This window comes from Littorina saxatilis, linkage group LG8 (assembly GCF_037325665.1).
Source record: "Littorina saxatilis isolate snail1 linkage group LG8, US_GU_Lsax_2.0, whole genome shotgun sequence".
NCBI classification, from domain to species: Eukaryota; Metazoa; Mollusca; class Gastropoda; order Littorinimorpha; family Littorinidae; genus Littorina; species Littorina saxatilis.
Window position 1 is genome coordinate 51,846,066 of NC_090252.1, and position 25,541 is coordinate 51,871,606.

A 25,541-nucleotide genomic window follows, 5' to 3' on the forward strand; every position below is an offset into this window, starting at 1 on the left:
GCTTTGTTATGACTAGTACAGTCGATCTTTCTCATGTTGTGACTTGCTTTATTTTCACATTTTCGGTATTTAAAACAGCAAACACACACACACACACACACACACACACACACACACACACACACACATACACTGAAGAAGTTTCCATTCTGATTCGGTTATTTTATTTGGTGCTATATGTTTGCTTCACATTGTTTCTTTTTTTTACATTGCTTGAGGTATCCCCATTCGCTAAACACATCCATAATGCATGCATGGCTCATTCGAAAGAGGGCAACTGAACAACTGATGCCCAATAGCAATAAATACTGAACAACTGAACAATAAATAGCAATAAAATGATGACAGTGCCAAGTTTTTAAGTACAAAGTGAAATCATGTGACTGGACAAAGGCACAATTACAAAATACAAATAAAAAAATCGTGGCCCATTTTAAATTAAGTTCTCAGCTCATGGGGAAGCATAAGATGACCCTAGAAACCGAAATTAGGAGACCTCCCGCCCCCAGGGCAGACTACAACAAAAAAAAGGGGGGGGGGGGGGGGTAATTTGTGAAAAAGTATAAAAGGAATCAAAAACTGTATACATGTATTTAGTTAATACCCCAAAAAGTTGTATAGTATATACAATGTCAGACCCTAAAGAAAGTTTGTTAGTCATTGCTTAGGCAAAACAAAGCAAAATAGTCTGTTTACGGTATCCCGACCAACCCTATTATTTTTTCCCCGCCAACCCTAGACCTTTTTTTTGGCATTTGGAGAAAAAGAAAAAGAAAAAAAATCAATTTTGTTCCTGTTTTTTTGCAAAATAATTTAAAAAGATGGTTATAAAAAAAAAATTAAGAAAAGCCGACCTACCGACCCTCTTTTTGTGTGCCTATGTTACTGTAAACAGACCAAAAGGTACATCAAAAACAACACACCAGGGATGCTACTCTCCCCTTAAAAATAGCCATGGGTCATAGGTGTGACGTTTGAATCTTTTAGCTAAATAAAACCATAGGCAATTGATCGGAAATATCAGGAAAAATCTTACAAGTTTATTATTTGTTTGCTTGGACCAATCCTCTTGCCGAAGTGTTTTACAGTAAAAATTGATTTTACGTCAAAAGTATCACAGGAATATCGAATGTTGAGGTAAGGCTGGGATAGCCAAGTTCAAGAATAACGGAAGGTGACTGTTGAATCTTTTTGAAAATGTATAAAAATATAGATGGTAGGCAATTCAAAATTAAAAAAAGGACTCTCGGAGCATGGACTTTTGAGTCAAAAATTAAAGAAGGCTCTATGAGCCGAAGTACATGTTTTGTCTCTTTTTTTTTATTTTGAATTCCCTACGATCTATATTTTGATACAATTTTGGACCCTCTTTGTACGGAGAGAGTTGGCAATTGTTAATCACATTCTCTCATCTCATCGACTCTCCTTCGGCTCCTTGGTAACATGCGTTCCGTCTCTGCCAGGAATGGACACAGCAGCAGATAACCGGTAAATATGTAACAGGCATAAATGGCAAAATAGCTCGCCTCGCCTGATAATATATGAGACAACTGTTCTATTACAAAGTCTTTCTTGGGAGGCTTGGCTAATTTACTCGCTCGTTTTACACGGGGTTCCATCGTTTTCTTTTCTAATCGGAAAACCTTGCTCCTCAGTTTGTTGACCTTCTGCCGAAGTTCCGCTTCACGAGGGGATGGGGAGGATGACGACTTTGATGCTTTACATCCTATGTCCTCCAGGATCGCCTGAATGTCATCTAAAAAAGAAAACACACACACAAAACACACATAAAATAACATAACCATAACAAGTTACAACCTGGAAGAAATTAAAACATGTGTAATTCAATCACAAAATGAAAATAAACAATAGCGTAGGAAGGCAGGCCAGAAATGAAGTGTATTAGCAACTATGGATTCGATGTGGAACAATGATGGAATTGACCTTGTTTGGTACTGAATGGGTGAGGCCATTAGAACTGTACCCACGGAATACGCGCTATATAAGCTTTATATTGATTGATTGATTGATTGATTAGGACAACAGTACCAGGTAAACTCCTCACACACCATGCCTCTTTCTTTCTTTCTTTATTTGGTGTTTAACGTCGTTTTCAACCACGAAGCTTATATCGCGACGGGGAAAGGGGGGGGGGGGGGGGGGGGGGGGAGATGGGAATAGAGCCACTTAATTGTTTCTTGTCAAACCATGCCTCTAACAGGATATGTTTCCCATCTTTACGTGTGGGAACTACAGGTACAATTTCATCCATCCATGCATCCGCCCTATACAGCTTCTTCTTCTTCTGCGTTCGTGGGCTGAAACTCCCACGTGCACTCATTTATTTGCACAAGTGGAATTTTATGTGTATGACCGTTTTTACCCCGCCATTTAGGCAGCCATACGCCGCTTTCGGAGGAAGCATGCGGGGTATTTTTGTGTTTCTAAAACCCACCGAACTCTGACATGGATTACAGGATCTTTTTCGTGCGTATTTGGTCTTGTGCTTGCGTGTACACATGAAGGGGGATAAGTCACTAGCAGGTCTGCACATAAGTTGACCTGGGAGATCGGAAACATCTCCACACTTAACCCACCAGGCGGCCGCGACCGGGATTCGAACCCTCGACCTTCCGAGTTAATAGACCGACGTCTTACCACCCCGCCCCAGCGCCCGTCACCCTATACAGCGATTATCAACTATGTAATGGATGGGTTTAAACATTTTTTGATGTCAGGGTGTTCTTCATGGTTAAAAATCTCTTACCTGGTTGAACAATTTGTGTATCAGGCGACAGGTCGGTGCTGGCTTCATTTGTAGCTACCCTTTGCGATGGTGGCTTCCTCCCACTAGCAACCTGCAAATTGCACAGCTCTTTAACTGACAAACTCACAACCAACACCCAGTCACAATGAAACATTTCTCCCAATTTCATGGCATTGGTCTTAGGCCACACACAAAAAGTGTATGTTTCTGGTAAGGCAAAACAAAAAATAATCTGTTTACGGTATCCGGACCGACCCTATTTTTTTCCCACCGGCCCTAGACTTTTTGGGGGCATTAAAAAATAAAATTAAAATATTCAGATGGCTAAAATTCAAAACTAAAAAGCCGACCTACCGACGCTATTTTTGGGGGGCCTATGTTACCTTAAACAGACTTTTTTGTGACCTAACATGACTAAAGGTGGAGATTTTTTTTCTAACCTTTTTTTTTAAAACCATCTTTTAAACTATTTTGTTGAAAAACAGGAAAACAATTGATTTTCGAATACCCCTTTTATTTTTGAAAATGCAAAACAAAAAAAAATGTCTAGGGTCGTCGGGAAAACATAGGTAGGGTCAGGTGACCAGAAACATACAACTTTTTTGTTGTTGACGCCGACCCTATACCTTTTTTGCCATTTGGGGCTGTTTTTTTGCAAAATAAGTTCATCATATCATCATAATCAGGACGTCGATCCAAAATAAGTAACTTTTTTTTGTTGGCCTTATCATTTTTTTGCGCTAAATGCAAACAGGCATTATTTGATGGGAACAATGCTGTTGTTTTCAATTCTTACATCAGCCTCAAACTTGTCATTACTCAACCTGCATTTAATAGTGTGCTTCTTTGGTTTGCAAAAACCTAAAACCAATAAATAAATAACCTTCGGTGGTGGATTGGGCACTGCAAACAATGTCGGGACAGCATTCCACACAAGTGATCCTCTCTGCAGGATTGTTTTACTGGTTGGCCTCAAAGTGATCAATACAAAGCTTGAGACCTTGAACAGCAGCTGGCTGCAGCTTTTCAAAGTCCTCTCGCCTTGTGAATTGCATCCATATTCTGCACCTAGTTTGACAATAAAAACAACAATGTTATTGTTAAACTAAGCAAAAAGGAAAGACAAAGAAAGCTAAATCAGATCTTCAGTCTAAATCTAACGCTCTGCCTGAACGCAAAACGGATGAGTGATGTACCTTTGTACTGTAGTTTTCCCGTAAGCAAGGTTTGATAAAGGTTTCGGCAAATATGCCCACGGGTTTGTCATCAAGTGTAAACTGTTGTTTTGTACTGACTGCTGACTCACACTCACAGTCAGTCGTAAGTACTCGCTGACGCTGTAGTCTACTGAGTGAGTTGACTCGAGCCATTGCATTCTCATTCTGAAGAAGGTAAACCTGATGAAATAATCACTGCACAACCCACCTTTTTTCTTCTGTAGGGAACTTGTGGAAAGTTTTCCCGAAGCAGCTCTGTTTGTAACGGGCGTTCTTGCAACAAAAAGCCGAGCACAATTATTTACCACCACCTCGCACACGATCGGTACCTACGCGATCCGCCATTTTGTTTTCGCCGCCAGCATGTGACTAGGGACGATAACCCACAAACACTTTTTCGCATTTTCTTCGCAAGTTCCACGTCTTCCTTTTGTACAGTGTTTGGTTTGGATGGTTGGTGGAGGCAAAGTGTGTATTATTTTATAGTTTATTAACATACATTTTGGTGCCAGGAGAGGCTGTTCTTTGACTTTACAAGATTTAAAAAAAAAAGCCTCAGCTTCTGGGGGGCACCCCCTTATGGGCCGTTGGCCCTGCCGCTGTGGACCCTGGCCTTTCAGGTTTTTGACTTGTTTTGGGTGTTAACCCTGGATGTTCTTACCCCATGTTAAAGCCTAGCTAGATCTGAGATGGTGAGCTGAATTTTTGTCAGGAAAGGACAGTGTCATTAAGTGCAAACCTCAGCAGTGGCGCTGTACTGTTAACTGTTGTAGAAACTTGTTGACTGTTGTCTTTTTTAACGTTCTCTTTTTGTGTGTTTTTAGTTGCTGTTTCTTATCATTTATGTTGCTCTGTTTGCCCACTGTCCTACTGTCGACGTCTCCCACGCGGAAGCAGACAAGGGTTGGTGGGCTTAGCGCTCCGTCAATTGTAAAGGTATTAGTCCACCTGGGATGGACAATCATTATAATTACATATTCTTACGCCGAATCACATGATTTGCATTGACCCACTTCGATGCTTAGGTTATGATAAAAGCTACCCCGTCTAGGTATAAGGGGAGCAACCCCAACTAAAAAAGTGACTGCACCAGCATGACTGGCACCCTGGGTTACGTCCCATGTAGCACACTACGTCATCAATGGTGCTGGTCACGTGATACCCCTTCAATCGACTACTATCACTCAAGGGTGACGGTTGTGTTTGCTTTTGCTCTGGCTGGTTTTGTGTCTACGGCACCCACCGGCCTCGGCCCCCGTCTACTTCTTGCTGGCTTGCAGCTGGTGAGATCGTTCATTTTTTCTTGAATGTTTTATTGTTTCTGCTGTGAATTTCGCATGTCCGTTGGACTCTGAAGTTTTCAGCAGTTGTTTGGCTTCCTCACGGTCGCCATTTGCATTAGCACGTTGTCTGGCTTCTGTTGTTTTAGCCGGGTTCGGTCTATTAACGCTGTCGTAGCTTGCTTTGTAGCTGCCGTCGGTAGCTTTTACGTACGTGCTTATCTATTTGCTTGCTTGCTTCTGAAATGTTTGTGTCTGTACGGACTTTATTATTTTCAGACTTGTGGCTTCCTCCTTGGTCGCCATTTTTAGCTAGCATGTTGTTGTTATGTTGATTTTTCGTCCGTACTCGGACGCTTAACTCTTCGTATAGCTAGTTGTTTAGCTGCCTTTGGTAGCTCCTAAACTGGTTTTAGCTGCCCTCTTTGCTGGCTTCTGAAAGGTTGGCGTCCTTTCGGACTTTGCTAGTTTCAGTTGTTTGATTATTTTTCTCTTGGTGCTTACATGGCCGTTAATGAGAATTAGAGGGAGCTAAGGCCGAGGGTTAGGGCTTGGGCCCTGCTAAGCTCTATCCCTCAGCAGCCTCTTATTTTGAAGAACTCCGTTGTTGTTCATGTTGGCACATTTTTAGGCAATTTTTTACGTTGTTCTGTGCTGTTTTTTATGTTACGGACGATTGGCCGTCTGGCTCTCTGCCGTCCGTTTTGGCCTCTAAGGCTGTCGTTTTACGTCTGTTTCGGCTCCAGAGTCTAGGGCTCTGGGGTCTGCACTTATCTTTTGCTTATTTCCAGAAATAGATTCCCTCGTTCGCGAGGTTTGCCGCGGCGGACTTCGTCGCTAGCTCTGCCCCCCGCCTGGGGGTTAGGCGACGTTCTCTCCTTCAGACTCTGGGTCTTCTCCGGACCTGGCTGCTGTCCACCGCGATGTTTCTGGACGGTCCCTTGGGGATCTTCTTCTCCTCTTCCTGGCCGGCATTTGTTGCCTTCCGCTTGCGGTAGCGCAACAGTGCATGTCCCTCCGGGGATCCGGCCACTTCAAGGTTGGTGTCTGCAGCAGCCGTTTACGGCAGCTGCACTTCCGGTTTCCGGAATCGGATGTTCTCCTGCTAGTGAGCGACTTGCGTTCACGTCGGGTCAGAACCTCTCCGTACTCCAGCAGTCGGTTCCGACAGCTGGGCTTCCTGCTTTGGCAGGAAGTAGGGGTTCACCGTCTAGTGAGCGACTTGCGTTCACGTCCGGACCGAACCCCGCCTTACACCAGCAGTTGTACGCGACAGCTGGGCTTCCGGCTCCGGCCGGAAGCAGTGGTTCTTCCGCTCGTGCGCAGCCTGCTGTCACGTCCGGTGCGTCCCACATCTTACGTCAGCAGTCGTCCGCGACAGCTGCTTCCGGCTCAGGCCGGAAGTAAAAGGCTCACTGGCTAGTGTTCGGACTACGTTCACGTCCGGTTTGAGCCTTGCCTTACGTCAGCAGTCGTCCGCGGCAGCTGCGCTTCCGGTTCCGGCCGGAAGTGTAGGTTCACCGGTAGTGCACAGGCTGCTGTCACGTCCGGTTCGGGCCTTACCCTACGTCAGCAGTCGTCAGCGTCAGCTGGGCTTCCGGTTCCGGCCGGAAGTGTAGGTTCACTGGTTAGTGCTCAGGTTGCTGTCACTTCTGGTTCGAGCCTTTACCTACTTCAGCAGTCGTCCGCGACAGCGCCGCTTCCGGTTACGGCCGGAAGCGTAGGTTCACTGGTTAGTGTACAGACTGCTGTCACGTCCGGTTTTGAGCCTTGCCCTACGGCAGCAGTCGTACGCGACGGCTGTGCTTCCAGTTCCGGCTGGAAGTATCGGTTCACTGGTTAGTGCACAGGCTACTGGCACGTTCAGTTCGAACCTTGCCTTACGGCGGTGGTCGTACGCGACCTCTGCGCTTCTGGCTGCGGACGGAAGTGTGAGCTCACCGGTTAGTGCACAGGCTGCTGTCACTTCTGGTTCGAGCTTGCCCTACTTCAGCAGTCGTCCGCGACAGCTTTGCGTCTGGTTCCGGCTGGAAGCGTAGGTTCACTGGTTAGTGCACAGACTATGGTCACGTTCGGTTTGAACCTTGCCTTATGTCGGCGATCGTGCGCGACCTCTGCGCTTCTGGCTCCGGCCGGAAGTGGGGGCTCACTGGATAGTGGACCTGCTATGGTCCCATCTGGTTTGAGTCTGGTTTTTTCGTCAGCAGTGCCCTTTGGGCTTGCAGGCTCCCTGCCTCAGGCGGATTAGCAGCTACCACACACTTCGGTAGTGGGTTCTGCCGTTCTCCTCACTTCCTGTGCCTTTGGTCTTCGACGCCTCTCATCCTCCTCTTAGTCAGGGGTGAAGTTTGGCCGTTGACCTGCAGGAAAGGGGCTTCAGGCTCCGGCCTTCCCAGCTTCGGGACATTAGCGGCTCAGAGGAGGTTGCCTTTGCCCAAGATGTCCCGGAATTTGCTGTCGTCTTTTGCCCCTCTGCGTGCACCTTTGCCGGTCACGCCGGAACTTCTTCTTTGGGGAACGTTTCGAGTCCCCTGCTCTCTGAGCAGACTCTCTTCCCCTCTGAGGAAGTGGGCAGACAGCTTTTGGAACTTGCTTCCATCTCGGAGACACTCCTTTACGGAGTTCTTTGCGCCCTTTACACTCAGTTAAGAGCAGGACGCAGGGGATGCTTTCTCCACCTTTGCTAGGGCGAATTTAGAACGGAGAAGGCCTTCCTCTCTGCACAATGCCCATTCGGTCATGTACAGACGGGACTTGTTCCTCGCCCATTCCTAGTTTGTGAGGAATCAATGAGACACCCTTAGTTCTTCACCCTTGGTGGATGGGTCTCTCTTCGGCCTCCTGGCCTCTAAGGCCTCCTGGCCTTCAAGTCCTCCTGGTCTCTGAAGCCTCCTGGTCTCTTAGGCCTCCTGGCCCCCAAGGCCTCCTGGCCTCTAAGGCCTCCAAGGCCTCCTGGCCTCCTAGGCCTCCTGGCCTCTAAGGTCTCCTGGCTTCCAAGGCCTCCTGGCCTCTAAGGCCTCCTGGTCTCCAAGGCCTCCATGGCCTCCAAGGCCTCCTGGCCTCCAAGGCCTCCTGGCCTCTTAGGCCTCCTGGCCTCTAAGGTCTCCTGGCTTCCAAGACCTCCTGGCCTCTTAGGCCTCCTGGCCTCCGGGCCTCTAAGGCCTCCTGGCCTCTAAGGTCTCCTGGCTTCCAAGGCCTCCCTGGCCTCCTGGCCTCCAAGGAGATAAAGATTTGTAGGGACCTTCAGGTCTCTTCTTTTGCTCTTCAAGCTTTGAAGCAGCAAAACGGGCTCTACCTAAGCAGACTCAGCTTTTTCAGGCTAAGTCCTCAGCTCAGGTTTATCCGGAGAGGTTCTTCCTTTCACAGACGTCTTAGTCTGTGTTTTTTGGGAACAACAGCCGGCATTAGGGCATCCGGGTTTTTTAGCCTCGGCTGGTACAACAGCCATTTCTTCCGTTGGTGGTGGTGGTTGTTGTTTGCTCTTTTGGACTCGGTCCTTGTGGGTCTTTCGCCGATTTAGACTCTGTCTTTCTCTAGCGATCGGACTTGTTCTGGTGTTTCGTCCAAACTTAAGGTTACTTGAGTTGGCCTCGGAAGTTACATTCAGATTTTACTGAGTTTGCATTGGTTTTAGCAATGCATGGTGAGGGGTCATTCTTGTGGCCTATCACTTTTCTCAGCTTTATTGGCTAACCCTCCCCTTTCGGTGGAGGTCTAGTTAATTTCCTGGTTTCTTGGTGCGGGCTTTCAGCCCAGCATCTTTGATGGCAGGTCTACGGGCGTTCCGGCTCTCAGCCTTAGCTCGTGTAATAGTCTCCTGCCTGGCATGGGCGACTACGGTCTCCGTGTCTCTAGAATTTGTGTCTTCCTCTTCTCCCTCATCCTGCCATGAGGCGAGTCGGGTCGACTTCCGGTGGGGTGGGTTGCCTGTTACGGTCACCCTTCTACCACTTGCACTTTACGGACTCTTGCCTGTTGTGTTCCGTGTCTGATTCTCGGTTCTGAGGTATCAGACGTGTTTGGTTTTTCAGCCAGACTCAGGAATTTTCTGGGCTCGGTCGGCCGCGGAATTTACTTCGGGCCCTTCTTCTTGAGAACTCTCGTTCAGGGAGTCTTAAGGCTGGTTAGCTTCACAGTTTTCTGTTTTTCCTTTCCAGTCTCGTTTCTGTTTTGGGTTTTTGATTTTCTTTCATTTACCTACAAGCAGACTGCTTTGTGATCACTCTGACTTTAGTCTTTTCGGTTAGAGTCACCGGTCACATCAGGCTTTGGCCACCGCGTTCTCCGCTCTGCTGGCGGCTTACACTTTTCGTAGGCCGCTTCTTCCTCTGTTTACCTCCCTCTGTGCTTCTGCATGGACTGGTAGTGGACTTCTGGTGACCGTCTCTTCTGAGTTGTTTCTTTGAGTTTGACTCTGGTTTTTTGTACTCAGACGTCTCTCTCTCTTTCTAGGAAACAGGTCACTCCTCTCTGGAGCTGACCGTTATCTCTCCGGCCTTTCGGGCCTCTCTCCATGCCAAGGTTTTTTCTTTGGCATGATTGTCTTACGGTCCTGGGGAAGGTTGGTGCTTTTCATTTATGATCGGTCAACCTTACGCTTAGTCGTTTCCAGGGTTTTTGGCATTTCCTTCCAATAGTAAGGGGGGGGGGGGGGGGGCAGCTTGTCTGTCCCTCTACTCGGCTCGGGTTATTCAAGACTTGAGCCCCTTTCTGGGCTGTTTTTTATGGTTCAGGAGATGGGAAGAAGTGCTGAGCACAGCTTACGGGCTCTCTGATGCTGTCTTTCGCATTTTTTGCCTGGGCGGCATTGCGACTGTCATTTAGGTTGGTTCTCGGTCCTCGTTCTGTCTTTTGGCAGTGGGCCAGTTCCTGGCAAGGGTTTTAGAGTGAGCTAGATGTTTTCTTTCTCACCGGCTCTTTCCCTGATGTTTGGCAGTGGGCCAGTTTTTTGGCGAGGGATTCTCTTCCCCTCCGCCTTGGCGTAGCTATCGGCTATCTTTCCCCTAGGTTCAGCCCGAGCTCTTTTTCCAGGGCCTGGGCCTCCTCCTCGGCCGTTTTACGGTCTGGGAGGTTGGATGATGTCCTGCACACAGCTTTCTGGTGCTCGGCTTTTGTCTTTATCAGTTTAATAGGGAGACATTGCTGCCTTGGGCCTCTTCCTTGGCCGTCTTGCGGTCCCACAGAATGAGCGAAGTTTTGAATACAGCTTTTTGGCGATCAGACGATGTATTCATCAGCTTTTGTCTGAGAGACATTGCTTCGCTCTGTAACGATGGATCAAGGTCCCTGCCTGCCTTGGTGGCAGCGGGCCAGTGCTCTTCCAGAAATTGATGGTGAGTTTGAACTTTTTTGATCTTACCCACCGCCTGGTTGGAGTTATCTGCAAATCATGTGATTCGGCGTAAGAATATGTAATTATAATCGAAAATTTTTATCTAAATTTTGATTTGATTAATATACTTACCCGAATCACATGAGTAATTCCCTCCCTCCTGCCCCGCTCGATTTTTTTCATGTTCTATTAGTCGATTGAAGGGGTATCACGTGACCAGCACCATTGATGACGTAGTGTGCTACATGGGACGTAACCCAGGGTGCCAGTCATGCTGGTGCAGTCACTTTTTTAGTTGGGGTTGCTCCCCTTATACCTAGACGGGGTAGCTTTTATCATAACCTAAGCATCGAAGTGGGTCAATGCAAATCATGTGATTCGGGTAAGTATATTAATCAAATCAAAATTTAGATAAAAATTTTCGATTTAAAGACTCATCAAGTAACATCACTCACTTTCACAGTCATGGTACATCTCTATGATTTTGCGGAAATCAGCGAAAGTAAAGAATTTTGTTTTTAAATCCTAAAGCTTGGCGGTCTTAACTTTTACATTTCTATGATTCTGTTGAAACCAAAGAAAGTAAAAAGAACAAAATCCTGAAGCTTGGATTTTGTATCAGTGCAGAAAACAGTGTTTAAAAGTCAAATGTCAAACATTTTCAGGAAAAAATTTGTTAAGCTCAGTACCATGCCTGTTTGTCCTCAAAACCATTTCTCGTGATTATGGTGACACTGACAGTTTGAACAATAACCTGCCATTTTTTTACTTTTAAAGTAATTTCATACTTACAGGGGGTAATTTTATAGCTGTTGTTTTGACGATGAAGTAAAAATAAAAATAACATTCACTTATGAATCGACCATTGTTGCTGGAGTTCACTGAGATTTGCAAATGATATTGATAATTATTATGTGTGAACATACAAAGAGTGACACTGAAAACAGAACTGTAATAAACAAGTACAATATAAGCAGTAAACAGGAATTTAATTTTATTTGAGCATATATATGAATGTTCTTTAATTTTCTAAGAGCTTAGTTTTTAGATGATTTCATTTGCTTCCCACTGGCACACAACATTTTTTTGAATTTAACTAACATTATGTGTCAGTTGGAAAGTCATCATTGAGTCTTGGCATAATTAGATCTGAAAATCATTTCATAATTCATCAGTGTATTGCACTAAGCCCATTTGTAATCAATGTTTCATTGATTGAATCCATGCTGAAACATTGTTCTCACACAATAATGTTCCGGTTGAAGTAAACGGGCTGATTTATTTTATTTTATTCATTAATCAACCCAGTGATTGGATAATGATTACAACAGGTCTCAGGACTTTTTTACTGCCCTTTTTTTCATTTTTTGTCTGCATTAACCCTTTCGCTGCCAATCAAAACTTCCTGACTGCCAGGGAATATTGGAGTTCGGGGTGTAATAATTCACAAAAAATTCTAGCTCCAAACTGGCAGTAGGTAGGAAAGTAAAACCTATGTTATTTTTAAAGGAAATTCAACCAAGAATCTGTTTTTAGTATCTAATCATGGAAATAATGCACAAGTGCAGGACGGGTATACCCGTCCTAAGGCAGTCAAGGGGTTAATTCCTCGGTCCCTTATTGTTTTCCATGCTTTTTAACCTTCTTTTCATTGTTTTTTTCTTTAACCCCTTCACTGCCACAGTATAACAGCATTTTGGTATTGCTGTGTGCCAGGGCAAAATTTCGCTTTCTTCGGTAGGTTCACTAATCTGTTCACTGCTCGATCATTTATTGAGATATCTCTTAGATCTTTGGCATGTGTTTTGCTTATACCCTTGGCTATTATAGGATGACATGATCATTGGACTTTGTTTGTGATTGTTATTGTAAAAATTGATATAATGACCATTTTTGTCAAAAATTACAGTTTCCGGACTTACACACACACACATTGCAGCACGTAAAACCACACAAAACACTGCTAAAATTGGTGTTAAACATCAGGTACTCACATTACAGCCCATAAAAGTATTCTTCTGTGTGGTAATCCATAAATCCCTTCTTGTAGAGCTTCCAGAACACTGTATCGCTTGAAAACAGGTCTACGAGTTGAGGTCCGACTTTCGGCCGCAATTGTGAATGCTATAGATCGGTTCTACATTTCTAACACAGTTTTCAACACGTGGTAGTAACTTATCCGAACGGTCTATGGGAAAGAACTGTGTTTAGAACCCCTACAAGTACTTGGACAGTGGTTACCTCCCATTTAGTTTTCAGAAATGTCCTGAAATGTTGTTGACACAAATACCACGTACGAGATACGGTTATGGGCGTAGGACAAACCGAAAATGACCACGTATTACATACGGGGTGGGCAGTGAAGGGGTTAATACAACGTTAACCAGTAGTTCCACCTATATTTTGTGTGTTTGTCTTGTTGTATCTGTTTGTCTTACGTACTCTTTCTATTAGTAGTAAGCAGAAAGAGTGTTTGTAGCATCATTACATTATCACTATAACTATACTTGGAATGCATGATAACTAGAAAAGAAATTTGACCCTCCGGTTACGGCAAGAGCAAAAAGACCTAGTTACTCTCCTGATACCACCAAATTGACAGTAGCTCTGAACATAAAATCAATAAGATCAGCTATAACATTGTCAGGGGCATTAGCATTTGATTTGGTTTGGGGTGGGGTGGGTGGTGGCAACTGTACCATGCCCCCCTGACCCTCCAGCTTAATCAAGTGCCAAACATTTTTTTAAACTTTTTTTCTCTCCCCCAGCTGTTTTACCCACGAGTCACAGAAAGTTTGAGTCGTTAATTTGGATAAAAAAAAAATTGGTTACATCCAAACCAGTGAATTCTAACTTTTTAGAATAGCTGCTGTTTCCTGATATACCCAGCCCATGTTGCATACTGAAAATGCCATGGCAGTTGCAAATTGCTTGAAAGTGGAAGTTTTCAACAGTCCTCTCTTCAAAGTTTTATTTGGATTCTTAGATATTATACGTTATTTGCGTTTTTGACCAAAATATGACATTTTACACAGATCGAGACAGTCATTGTTCTCCGAGACCGCGCTAGCGGTCGAGGTGAACAATGACTGTCGAGATCTGTGTAAAATGTCATATTTTGGTCAAAAACGCAAATAACATTTATGTATCGATCGAATTCAGGTACTATGACTTTGTTGTTGTTTTGACGATTGAACGAGCACACACACACATGCAATCAAACACATAAGCTTCATAATTATTTGGGCATTTCAGGTTGACCGAAACTCCAAAGGAACTACAAAACACACGTCATGTACTGACTTTGTTGTTGTTTTGACATTGAACAGCACACACACATGCAATCAAACACATGACGTGTGTTTTGGAGTTCCTTCAAAGTTTCAGTCAACCTGAAACGCCCAAATATGAAGTTTTGTAGGCCTCTGACGTCACATGGCTCAAAGAAGGGAAATCCAATGTCCAATCGATACATGACTCTTTATGAGCAAGTTGCCAACAAGTGTACGTGTTAATGAAGTAAATGAGCATGAAGCATTCTGTGCTCCCTGTAACCTCCCTATCTCAATCAATCAATCAATGAAGCTTATATCACGCATATTCCGTGGGTACAGTTCTAGGCGCTCTGCAGTGATGCCGTGTGAGATGAAATTTTATACGGCCATTAGATTGCAGCCATGTCGGCGCATATTTACCTATCTATCATCATTGTCTGTCATTTGTTTGTCAATTTCTGTGTGTATTGAAACTCCAATAACTGTTCTGTTTTTATTCATGATATTTATCTTCTAACTGAGTGTTCTGCCTTGTTTGTTTGTGTTTAATCCCTTATTTTTGCATGTATGTGTATCAATCGCTACCCATAGTAAAATATTCTTGTGTCACATTACTTAAAACATCTTCAGTGATGCATAATGCAGAAACTCGCCTTTCATAGAGCTGAGATCATTGATTTAGCATTTCACATATATTTCTGTACGCTTTTCAGCTGACAACCTCATTGTATTCACTGTACACGTATTGGGGGGAAGGTGGGGAGGGGGGGGGGGGGGTAGTAGCATGACGGAAAGTACATTAAACGTACAGATGTCAGCCTCATAGAAAAAGGTTGCGTACAATTAGACAAGAGTACAGTGGAACTTCTCTTTTGAGACCTACAAAAATCTGAGGTCTTCTTCTTCTTCTGCGTTCGTGGGCTGAATCTCCCACGTACACTCGTGTTTTTTGCACAAGTGGAATTTTACGTGTATGACCGTTTTTTACCCCGCCATTTAGGCAGCCATACGCCGTTTTCGGAGGAAGCATGCTGGGTATTTTCGTGTGTCTATAACCCACCGAACTCTGACATGGATTACAGGATCTTTTTCGTGCGCACTTGGTCTTGTGCTTGCGTGTACACACGGGGGGTGTTCGGACACCGAGGAGAGTCTGCACACAAAGTTGACTCTGAGAAATAAATCTCTCGCCGAACGTGGGGACGAACTCACGCTGACAGCGGCCAACTGGATACAAATCCAGCACGCTACCGACTGAGCTACATCCCCGCCCAAATCTGAGGTCTAAAAATGGAGGTGGTATGAAAATGGGGAAAATGAAGATTATGGACAGAATATTTGAGAAAACAAAGGATTAAAGGGAGAGAGTCTCAAATTGGGGGGGGGGGGGGGGGGGGCGTGGTTTAACAAGGCGGTTCCACTGTACAATGACAATCAGTGAATTATCTGCCTTGATGTGGACAGTAGAACCCACCTTTTAAGACCCCCTGGGCGGGGATGTAGCTCAGTCGGTAGCGCGCTGGATTTGTGAGTTCGTCCCCACTTTCGGCGAGAGATTTATTTCTCAGAGTCAACTTTGTGTGCAAACTCTCCTCGGTGTCCGAACACCCCCCGTGTGTACACGCAAGCACAAGACCAAGTGCGCACGAAAAAGATCCTGTAATCCATGTCAGAGTTCGGTGGGTTATAGAAACACGAAAATACCCAGCATGCTTCCTCCGAAAACGGCGTATGGCTGCCTTAATGGCGGGGTAAAAAACGGTCATACACGTAAAATTCCACTCGTGCAAAAAAACCACGAGTGTACGTGGGAGTTTCAGCCCACGAACGCAGAAGAAGAAGACCTCCACAAATCTGAGAAAATCAGGTCTTAAAAAGGAGGGAGTCTTAAAAATGGGAGTACATTTACACAGGTGGTAAACAAAAAGTCTGGGAACACAAGGTCTTAAAACGGAGGGAGTCTTAAATTCGGGGGTCTCAAAAGGGGGGTTCCACTGTACTACGATGTGCCTCAGCATGACGCAAACCTTCACCAGCTGTGTGAAAGTGTGTGAGTTATCTCCCATGTGCCTGTGTTTGTGACAGGCACCGGAAGACGGCGCGGCACCGCCCCCACCGGTGGAGAGAAAGCGCAGTCACGGCAGTACAGACTCGACGTCCACCAAGAAGAAGCGAGTGAAACCCGTTGAAGTCACACTGCCTGATGCCCCCACTGATGGTGAGTGACACAGTGGTATCTGTCTTGTTTGTGGAGTGTGGTATATGTGTAGGGTGGGTGGATTGGTGTGCTTTTGTGTGTGTGTGTGTGTGTGTGTGTTTGAGTGGTTTTGTGTGTGTGTGTGTGTGTGTCTGTGTGTGTGTGTGTGTGTGTGTGTGCATGTGTGTGTGCCTTAGTGTGTGTGTGTGTGTGTGTGTGTGTTTGAGTGGTTTTGTGTGTGTGTGTGTGTGTGTGTGTGTGTGTGTGTGTGTGTGTGTGTGTGTGCATGTGTGTGTGCCTTAGTGTGTGTGTGTGTGTGTGTGTGTGTGTTTGAGTGGTTTTGTGTGTGTGTGTGTGTGTGTGTGCATGTGTGTGTGCCTTAGTGTGTGTGTGTGTGTGTGTGTTTGAGTGGTTTTGTGTGTGTGTGTGCATGTGTGTGTGCCTTAGTGTGTGTGTGTGTGTGTGTGTTTGAGTGGTTTTGTGTGTGTGTGCATGTGTGTGTACCTTAGTGTGTGTGTGTGTGTGCATTTGTGTGTGTTTGTGTGTGTGTGTGTTTGAGTGCTTTTGTATGTGTGTGTCTGTGTCTGTGTCTGTGTGTGTGTGTGTCTGTGTGTGGCCGTTTTGCTATTGTACATCACCGTGAGCTCTGGCGAGAAGGGGCGATTAGTAAGTGTTCATTATTATTATCACTTTATTATTTAAGACCTCCCCTATTTTCAGTCCCTGTGTGTGGTGTGTTCATCACTTGTTGACCGTTTCTTTCTGTCTTTCAGAGGTGCACCCCCTGCTGACAGCCGGTGCAAAGAAAAACCCGGACAGCAAGAGTCAGCCACGCAAGACACGACCACAGAAGTCACGCTCCACACGCCCCGAGAAACGACACAGAGATCGAGGTGAACACTGGAGCTTTCCCAGGGCTTCATTTCTGTCTCTTTAGCTGCAGGCAGGCTGAGCTATTTTTAGCACCCATCGTTTCCCCCACAGCAGAGATAACACAGCAGCTGCAGGCTCGCTTGGTGCCAGCTTCTTCTTCTTCTTCAGCGTTCCAGAATTCTCTGGTTACGTGTGAGCTCGTTTGCCCATTTGGGTTCCCCACACTATGCTCTGAGAGCATAGTCAGCTCACTCCGCTTTCGTTGAGTAGGCATGCTGGGTGTTTTCGTGTGTCCATAACCCACCGAACTCTGACATGGATTACAGGATCTTTTCCGTGCGCACTTGGTCTTGTGCTTGCGTGTACACACGAAGGCGGTTAAGTCACTAGCAGGTCTGCACATAAGTTGACCTGGGAGATCGGAAAAATCTCCACCCTTAACCCACCAGGCGGCAGCGATCGGGATTCGAACTCACGACCTCCCGATTAGGAGGCCGACGTCTTACCACCACGCCACTGCGCCCGTCGCTTGGTGCCAGCAACAGAGAAGTCCCATCTCCTGGTATAGCGCAGAAGCATTTGGGAGCAAGCAAGCGAGCTGAACAGTGTGCTGGCTGCAGCTGTTGTTAGCCAAATGATTCCCTCTGCCTTGGCTATTTTTAGCTCTCCCCTTACCCAACTAAAATGCAAGCCAGGAACAGCTGTGGGGCGGGCAAAAAACTCAGTTGGTAACGCGCTGGCTTCAAAACCAGTTGTTGCTATCGGCGGGGGTTGAGTCCCCACGTTCGGCGAGGGATTTATTTCCTAGAATCAACTTTGTACAGACTCTCCTCGGTGTCTCCCATTTTTCTCTGTGTATGCAAGTGCACGATAACGTACCCAAGTTTACAGCGAAAGTCTCAGGGCTTGGAAACATGATTGCATACTCACATGCAGGAAAAGGGTTAAAAAAAAAAAGGGTAGCACCATACTGTATTGCAGCTCACTTTCTCCAGTGAGAAAGCACCCCGAATACATGAGGGTAACCTCACAGGATTATATAAAATCTTATCTATTAATATTATCCTTCCCACTCTCACAGAGTTAGGGTGTGTTTAGTTAATTGTTGGTCATGCTTATTTTCCTCCAAAGAATACCTTGATACATAGAAATTTCTTGTGACTCTCTCAGTAATCAGTCTTAATTTGTATCCTTTTTTTTCGGGTTGAGGAAGATACTGTTGGCGAAGCAGGTTAAGAAAGAAAACAACAAGTTTTAAAAAATCACAGTTAAGTTATTGTTTTTGTTGAGATTGTTGCTTGAATTGATTTTAGCAAAACGGATTGATTTTCAGATTCTTTGGACAGTCAGCCGTCCTAAGTTCAATCCACCTGAGCATCGTTACAACACCTTCATCACACCTGTCTTCATCATCACGATCATCACCAGCTTCATCATCGCCTTCCATTATCACAGTTATCGACATTGTGCTGATTCAGCAGAAACTGATAATTGCAATACCAGTGCTTTTCAGCTTGTTTTTGAGATGAGAACCACACCACACATCTCTTGTAAAATATTAGTTGTGGTTTGTAAATAAAATGTGAATTTAATGTGTATTGGGTGAAACATTTTTTTTTACCAGTTTCTCAGAAAATGAGGAGTGTGTGTTGCATGCCCATGCATGTGTGTGTGTGTGTATTATTTTAGTTAAGTGTAGTGAAACCGCCCTCCTCCATATTTTAGCTTAAATTCAATTCAATTGTTTTTGAATGTTGGAGATGCTGAAATATGGAAGAGAACGTTTTCATGAACACATCTGAAAAATATAATGTAGAAAATCAGGAATAATTCAAACAATTTCTCATCAATTGAATGCACCTTTAATGCAGCAACGACAGCATAGTACAGAATGCAGTTGTATTCAGCAATGTGCATTGAATATCTACTAAAAGTATTCACAGATCGAAAAAGAGCAACAGTGCCTGGTGTAAACAAAGCAAAAACACTGAGTCAATCTCTCTTCATGTACAAATGAAAAAACTAACAAGTGAAGCCATAAAAAACTTTTACATTACATGTTGGTTTATGTTGCAGAAAATAGAAAATATATCCTTAGGTATTCGGCAAGTTAATAGTACTATATTCCTCATCACCACCTTATCAGAAATTGAAGTTAATTATCAATACCTATTGCAAGTCGACAACCCGGTTTGAAAAAAATAAAAGTCAAGGAAAAAAGGTTTTAAAAAAATGCACAAAAGGTTTGCCTTTATCACAGATCATTGGTTCTTGTTACAGCTGAAAGCAGTCCTTCCTTACACAAATGTATGTAGCACATAGGATGAGTCAACACAATTACACTGATTGCCACTGAGGCAAAAACCACTTCCAGAAGGAGATTTTGAAACGATAATTCACTGAACATGGACAAAACTTGATTCTCAGCAAAAACAACAAAATGTTTGGTGAACATTAGGAGAAACAAAAAATTCATGACAAATGAGCAGTATGATATTTCAAGGTGACCTGGGTATGTCTGTACTTGTAGAGCTAGCTATTGCATTACATTGCCATGTCAACCTCACAAGTTCTACCAATTTTTATCATCTGAATTTTTAACAGGAGGAAAAGCAGGATTTGGTCCAACATATCCATACACAATTTCCTCAGTGACCTCTAACCAGACTAAACACAGAATGTCAACAGGGTGTAGCACAGTCTCCAACAAACAAAACGTAACACACAAAACAAGTCTGGAAGCAATGAAACGCTCACAAATCTCAAAAAAGCACTTAAATCTCCGGAGGCTCGCAGGACCGCGCGATGGGCCAGTTGACATCAGCCTCTAGGTTTTGCATCTGGCCGTAGGCGCCCTCGGTGGGACTGGCCACGGCCCCTCCGACCGCTACTTGCTCGGGGTTACAGGGCGACACTCGTGCACGAGCCTCATTCTCCACGCCCTCGCCCCCCAGCGCCATGGGGGTGGGGGGTTTGGGGGAGAGAGGGTTGCCCACAGGATAGTCGCTGTCGCCCACGCGGTGCTTGGGCCAGTTGACCTGGTGGGTCATGGGAAGGGTGATCGGGGTCAGTCGACCTTTGCTGGGCTTGAAGGTGCCTTCGTTAACGACCATGCTGGGTTCGACCGGGCCTGGCAAGTAGGGGGGGTTGTTCTCTGGACGAGCCTCCGGGTCAATCTGCACTGGCAGGGGGGAGGGTATCTGTCGCAAAGGACGGAGGTATGATCAAAACTTCTGCCAAAGAGCTGTACTGGTAACTTTATAACATTCTTCTAGAGAACAAAAATCACACCAAATTTGTTTCTGCATGACCGTAACTGTATAGTCTGTCTGAAATTTTGCAGCAATCCAAGTCACTGAAATTTTACTCCCATTTTAAAAATAAAAAGCTCTATGCCCATGTTCTGTAAATGTATTATTTGTGTGCAAATTGAAGGCAACTTGTCAAATTCACTAAGCATTAGAAATGCACGGTTGATTTTAAAAGTGCACCACACTTAATTTTAGTGGAGTTTTCACAGCAGAGTCTGGTAATTGCAGACCAGGACTTTGCCCACATGTACTGTTGTAGAAAACACACACACAAACACAGACAAAACAGCTGTATTCACACACACACACACACACACACACACACACACACACACACACACATGTACGCACACACACACACACACACACACTCTCACACACACACACACACACAGGGGGTTACCTTGCATCTTTTCAGTCCACCAGACATGACTTCGCCAGCCTCAGCCTTTTCCATCTCCAGTTTGAGCTGAGCGTTCTCACAACGGGCAGTGGGGTTCAACTGCTTATTGCCTGCACAATGGTCGACAAGTCATGGTATTTGGAATGTTTATTGTCATTTTCACAACCTATTTGTCCCATCCCTGGGAAATTTGGGTCCCTTCCTCCCAGACGAAAGCTAGCAGCAACAGAGTCGCGCTACCCGGGTGTGTGCAGAATGACAGAGGTCTTTTACGTGCCACTGTGGTGACACGGGGTTGGAACATGGGTATCATCTCTGAGTTTTCTCAGACTTTCTGTTCATCACCTCTGTAAATTTACCCCCATTTTAAGATTTCCTCCACCCCCCGTGGGTTAGAGGGAAGAATTTACCTGATGCTCGTCGGCATTATACTTGTCTCGTCTAAATATCGGGCCCTATTGCTATGCTGAAAACACAATAGCTGGTAACGTTGCAAGCCCCTGGAGCAATTTTTTTATTAGTGCTTTTGTGAACAAGAAACAATTAACAAGTGGCTCTATCCCATCTCCCCCCTTTCCCCGTCGCGATATAACCTTGAACGGTTGAAAACGACATTAAACACCAAATAAAGAAAGAAAGATTTCCTCCTTGTTAAAACCTGATTTTCTCAGTTTCTTGGAGGTCTAAAATGGGGAGTTCCACTGTACCATCTGAGTCTGCACATAAAGTTGACCCACTGTCTGCCCCGGCCTGGTTTCAAACCTAGGATCACAAATCCAGTGCTCTACCAACTGAGCTACAGGGCCCCCTCAAGGAAATTCAAGCTCCATTGCATTATATTAACTTATGACATAAACCTTTCAATACAACACCCAGTGACTATCACGGACTCAGTGAAACTCAAATGCCTGCATTTTCTGAGCAATACATTGAGCAAGACATCAAAAGATAATGCCTAAATCAAAATAAAATTTTAAAAAATCAGATATTATTCTTGCTTTTTAAGACAATGTGTGTAGCCTTTACTTGTTGTGCTCCTTTTTAATAAATCGATTGTATGCGGCATTGTTATCTGTAATTTTCGGAATAAATTGTTAGAACCAAAACATAACGCCTTACCAGGAATCTTAGTGGGCATATCCCAGGTGCCCACAAAGGGCCCCCATGGGGACTGGCGGTTACGAGGAACGCCGGACAACAAGTGTCCTCGGCTGTTGGCTTTGATATTGGAAAACCCTACCCGCGCCACAGGATACTGCAAGCAAAACATATATATAAATACAAAGGAACCCCTTTTCGGGACCTCCCCCCCCCCCCCCCCCCCCAATATAAGACTCCCTCCTTTTTAAGGCCTGACTTAAATGTTTGAAGGTCTTCTTCTTCTTCTTCTTCGTCGTTCGCTGTTTGAAGGTCTTAAAAGCAGGGTTCCACTGTATATATAAATAAGCAAAATTTGTTAAATGTGTGATATTTTTTTATGTCTGTGAAATGTGTGTACATTGGAACCCTCTTTTTAAGACCCCCCAATTTCAGACTTCCTCCTTTCTAAGACTTGATTTTCAGAGATTTTAAGAGTGGCCGAGTGGTAACGCACTTGCGCTCGGAAGCGAGAGGTTGCGAGTTCGACCCTGGGTCAGGTCGTTAGCAATTTTCTCCCCCCTTTCCTAACCTAGGTGGTGGGTTCAAGTGCTAGTCTTTCGGATGAGACGAAAAACCGAGGTCCCTTCGTGTACACTACATTGGGGTGTGCACGTTAAAGATCCCACGATTGACAAAAGGGTTTTTCCTGGCAAAATTGTATAGGCATAGATAAAAATATCCACCAAAATACCCGTGTGACTTGGAATAATAGGCCGTGAAAAGTAGGATATGCGCCAAAATGGCTGCGATCTGCTGGCCGATGTGAATGCGTGATGTATTGTGTAAAAAAATTCCATCTCACACGGCATAAATAAATCCCTGCGCCTTGAATATGTGCGCGATATAAATTGCATAAAATAAAAGTAAAAAATAAAACAAATAAAAATAAATCCCTGCGCTTAGAACTGTACCCACGGAATACGCGCGATATAAGCCTCATATTGATTGATTGATTGATTGATTGACTGATTGATTTGCTCTTCACAACCTGTGTAAATTGACGTCATATTAAGACTCCCTCCTTTTTAAGACCTAATTTTCTCAGATTTGTGGAGGTCTTAAAAGGGGGGTTCACTGTATATAGATAAGTTTGTTTGTTTGTTCGTTCATGGGCTGAAACTCCCACGGCTTTTACGTGTATGACCGTTTTTACCCCGCCATTTAGGCAGCCATACGTCGCTTTCGGAGGAAGCATGCTGGGTATTTTCGTGTTTCTATAACCCACCGAACTCTGACATGGATTACAGGATCTTTTTCGTGTGCACTTGGTCTTGTGCTTGCGTGTACACACGGGGGTGTTCGGACACCGAGGAGAGTCTGCACACAAAGTTGACTCTGAGAAATAAATCTCTCGCCGAACGTGGGGACGAACTCACGCTGACAGCGGCCAACTGGATACAAATCCAGCGCACTACCGACTGAGCTACATCCCCGCCCTATATACAGATAAGTGAAATTTATGTATTTGTGAAATGTGTGAACTTTTTCTATCTGTGTCATTTGCAAAACTGGTGTATCCGTGAAATGCGTGAAATTTGTTAAATGTGTGAAAGTCGTTCATCTGTGAAAGTGTGCTCCTAACAACTTAGGCAAAACAGACACGTCACAATCTTTAGTCATCTTAATTGCTCTTTCAGCTGCACGCCTGGTGTATGTCTGCATGCACATAATTTATGTCTGTGCTTGCTTGCGTGAATGTGTGAGTTCTTGAATGCCTAAGAGTGTGCAACAGAAAAAGAGTGAATATATTATATGTGTGTGTGTATGTGTGTGTGTGTGTGTGTGTGTGTGTGTGTGTGTGTGTGTGTGTGTGTGTGTGTGAATGTGTGTGTGTGTGAGTGTGTGTGCGGATGCATGCATACATTTACTTGTGTGCATGCGTATGGGTGCATGCTTAAGTCAAGTCGAGTCAAGTCAAGTCAATAGTTATTTCCAAAAAACCCTAGGGTTACATGAATAAAATAAATCTTCTTCTTGGCGTTCGCAGGTGAATAAAATAAATAAAAATTGCAACAAACACGACAAAAAAGATATATGTAATAATGAGACACAACACTTCTAATTAACCGAAAATAAATCAAGTTTAATTCATAACAAAATATTTGTAATCATACATTCTTTTTTTCTTTTTTACAGGAATGTATATGTTTCTGTGTGTGTGTGTGGGGGGGGGGGGGGTGCGAGTGTTTGTGCATATGGTTTTGTGTGGGTGCATTTATGCATAACTAAATATGGGTGTTTGTGCATTAAACTGAATGTGGGCAAAGGGCTGATTGTTTGCAAAAAGGTAAACTGTACCCATGCATGTTTGTAGGCACCTTAAGTTAGCGCGTTTTGTGCATACACATGCAGGAATGAAAGAGGTTCAAAAGAATCTACTTACCTTTCCTTGTGTGTTTTTGGGTAACTCCCAGTTTTGCGTCCGCCTAGGATTAAAAGCTTGTTCATACTGAAAAAAATCACGATGAAATGCACCAATTATTTGGTTTAATTGTTGATTCATTCTGAAAAATCGAGTGCATAAAAGGAGACACAATAACAAGGACACACACAAGCACACACGCGCACAAACACACACGCACACAACCACACACACACACACACACACACACACACACACACACACACACACACACACACACACACATCGAGAGACAGAGAAAGAGAGACAGAGAGAGGGATTACACAGAAATTTGAGAAAAGTAAAATTGCTTCATAAAAAGAGGAAATAAAATGACAAAAATCAAAATTCCAATGTCTACAAATGATTCTGAATGTTTCCCGTACCTGGTTGGAGTGAAAATTGACACTCATGGTGAACGTTTCTTTCCTTCTTCTCAAAACAAAAGTTACCGAATCGGCCCGAGTAGTTACGCGAGTGAGACAACAGACGTTGCTAAGGAAGTTACCACCAAGTGTAGGTCCGCACCAAATGGCAAAGTTGCTAGGAGTGAAAATTAAATTTCGTTCAAATTTTGTCACGTTTATAATCTTTTAAAATACACTTAGAGACCAAACGTTAAGATTTTTAAACCAAATATTTAACCTTAAAAAAGAATACAGATACATTGACCGATACACGATTTTGGCGATAACCCGGCCGTGTCTCCGGCTCAGCCACAGGCACCTGACTGTCAGATTTCGTTTTCCCGGAGAAAAAAACCCACATTGAGAATAATAAGGATAAAATAAGAGATGTCAAAAGTCCAATAACGTACCTCAACTATACAGTTTTGAAGGCACGTGTACTACATTTGTACTACCACATCAGTGCATGCGCACTTAGTACACTAATACTATATTAAACAAGAAATTCCTCCGAGGTAGGAAAAACACCCCCGTCCTTAGCATTCTCACTGCCACCAACTGAGCAGGCACTGCTAACAAGTGTGGTTATTTCCCTTTGAGCATGAACCCGTTGAGATCCATTCCAACGCCAAAAAAATAATCAGAAGAGTCACCATGAAGTCAAATCAAACGTTAGGAGTCAGAAGTCAGAAGTCAGACGTCAGAATTCAGAGAGACAGAGAGACAGTCAGAAGTCAGAAGTCAGAAGTCAGACGTCAGAGAGACAGAGAGACAGAGAGACAGAGAAACAGAGAGACAGTCAGAAGTCAGAAGTCAGAAATCAGAAGTCAGACGTCAGAAGTCAGAGAGACAGAGAAAGAGAGAGACAGAGAGACAGTCAGAAGTCAGAAGTCAGAAGTCAGACGTCAGAAGTCAGAAGTTTGATTTTGGTCGCCTAG

General features: G+C 44.3%; 2 protein-coding genes and 1 long non-coding RNA gene across 4 annotated transcripts in view; 1 reads left to right on the forward strand and 2 right to left on the reverse strand.

Moving 5' to 3' along the window:
• LOC138973808 (retinoblastoma-binding protein 5 homolog) overlaps window positions 1-18,533 on the forward strand; it is a 33,357-nt gene extending 14,824 nt beyond the window's left edge. The window contains exons 13-16 of one of the 2 annotated variants that reach the window (XM_070346521.1): window positions 4,882-4,920; window positions 15,957-16,089; window positions 16,842-16,961; window positions 18,275-18,533. In XM_070346521.1, the coding sequence (XP_070202622.1) occupies window positions 4,882-4,920; window positions 15,957-16,089; window positions 16,842-16,961; window positions 18,275-18,300 (318 nt within the window). In that variant the 3' untranslated portion in view covers window positions 18,301-18,533. The remainder of the gene's footprint in view (window positions 1-4,881; window positions 4,921-15,956; window positions 16,090-16,841; window positions 16,962-18,274) is intronic. The other variant, XM_070346522.1, reaches the window with a different exon arrangement.
• On the reverse strand, window positions 148-4,452 carry LOC138973814 (uncharacterized). Its single transcript, XR_011458165.1, has 3 exons — window positions 3,651-4,452; window positions 2,768-2,858; window positions 148-1,756 (listed from the first exon to the last, which is right to left on the reverse strand). It is a non-coding gene; the product is annotated as an uncharacterized lncRNA (long non-coding RNA).
• Window positions 18,534-18,780: 247 nt separating the features above from the next.
• On the reverse strand, window positions 18,781-24,738 carry LOC138973812 (protein Flattop homolog). The gene is made up of 5 exons (XM_070346527.1): window positions 24,583-24,738; window positions 24,179-24,244; window positions 21,775-21,910; window positions 20,656-20,765; window positions 18,781-20,141 (listed from the first exon to the last, which is right to left on the reverse strand). Exons 1-5 carry the CDS (start codon window positions 24,607-24,609, stop codon window positions 19,716-19,718), a joined length of 765 nt encoding a protein of 254 aa, XP_070202628.1. The 5' UTR covers window positions 24,610-24,738; the 3' UTR covers window positions 18,781-19,715.
• Between the last annotated feature and the right edge of the window lie 803 nt (window positions 24,739-25,541).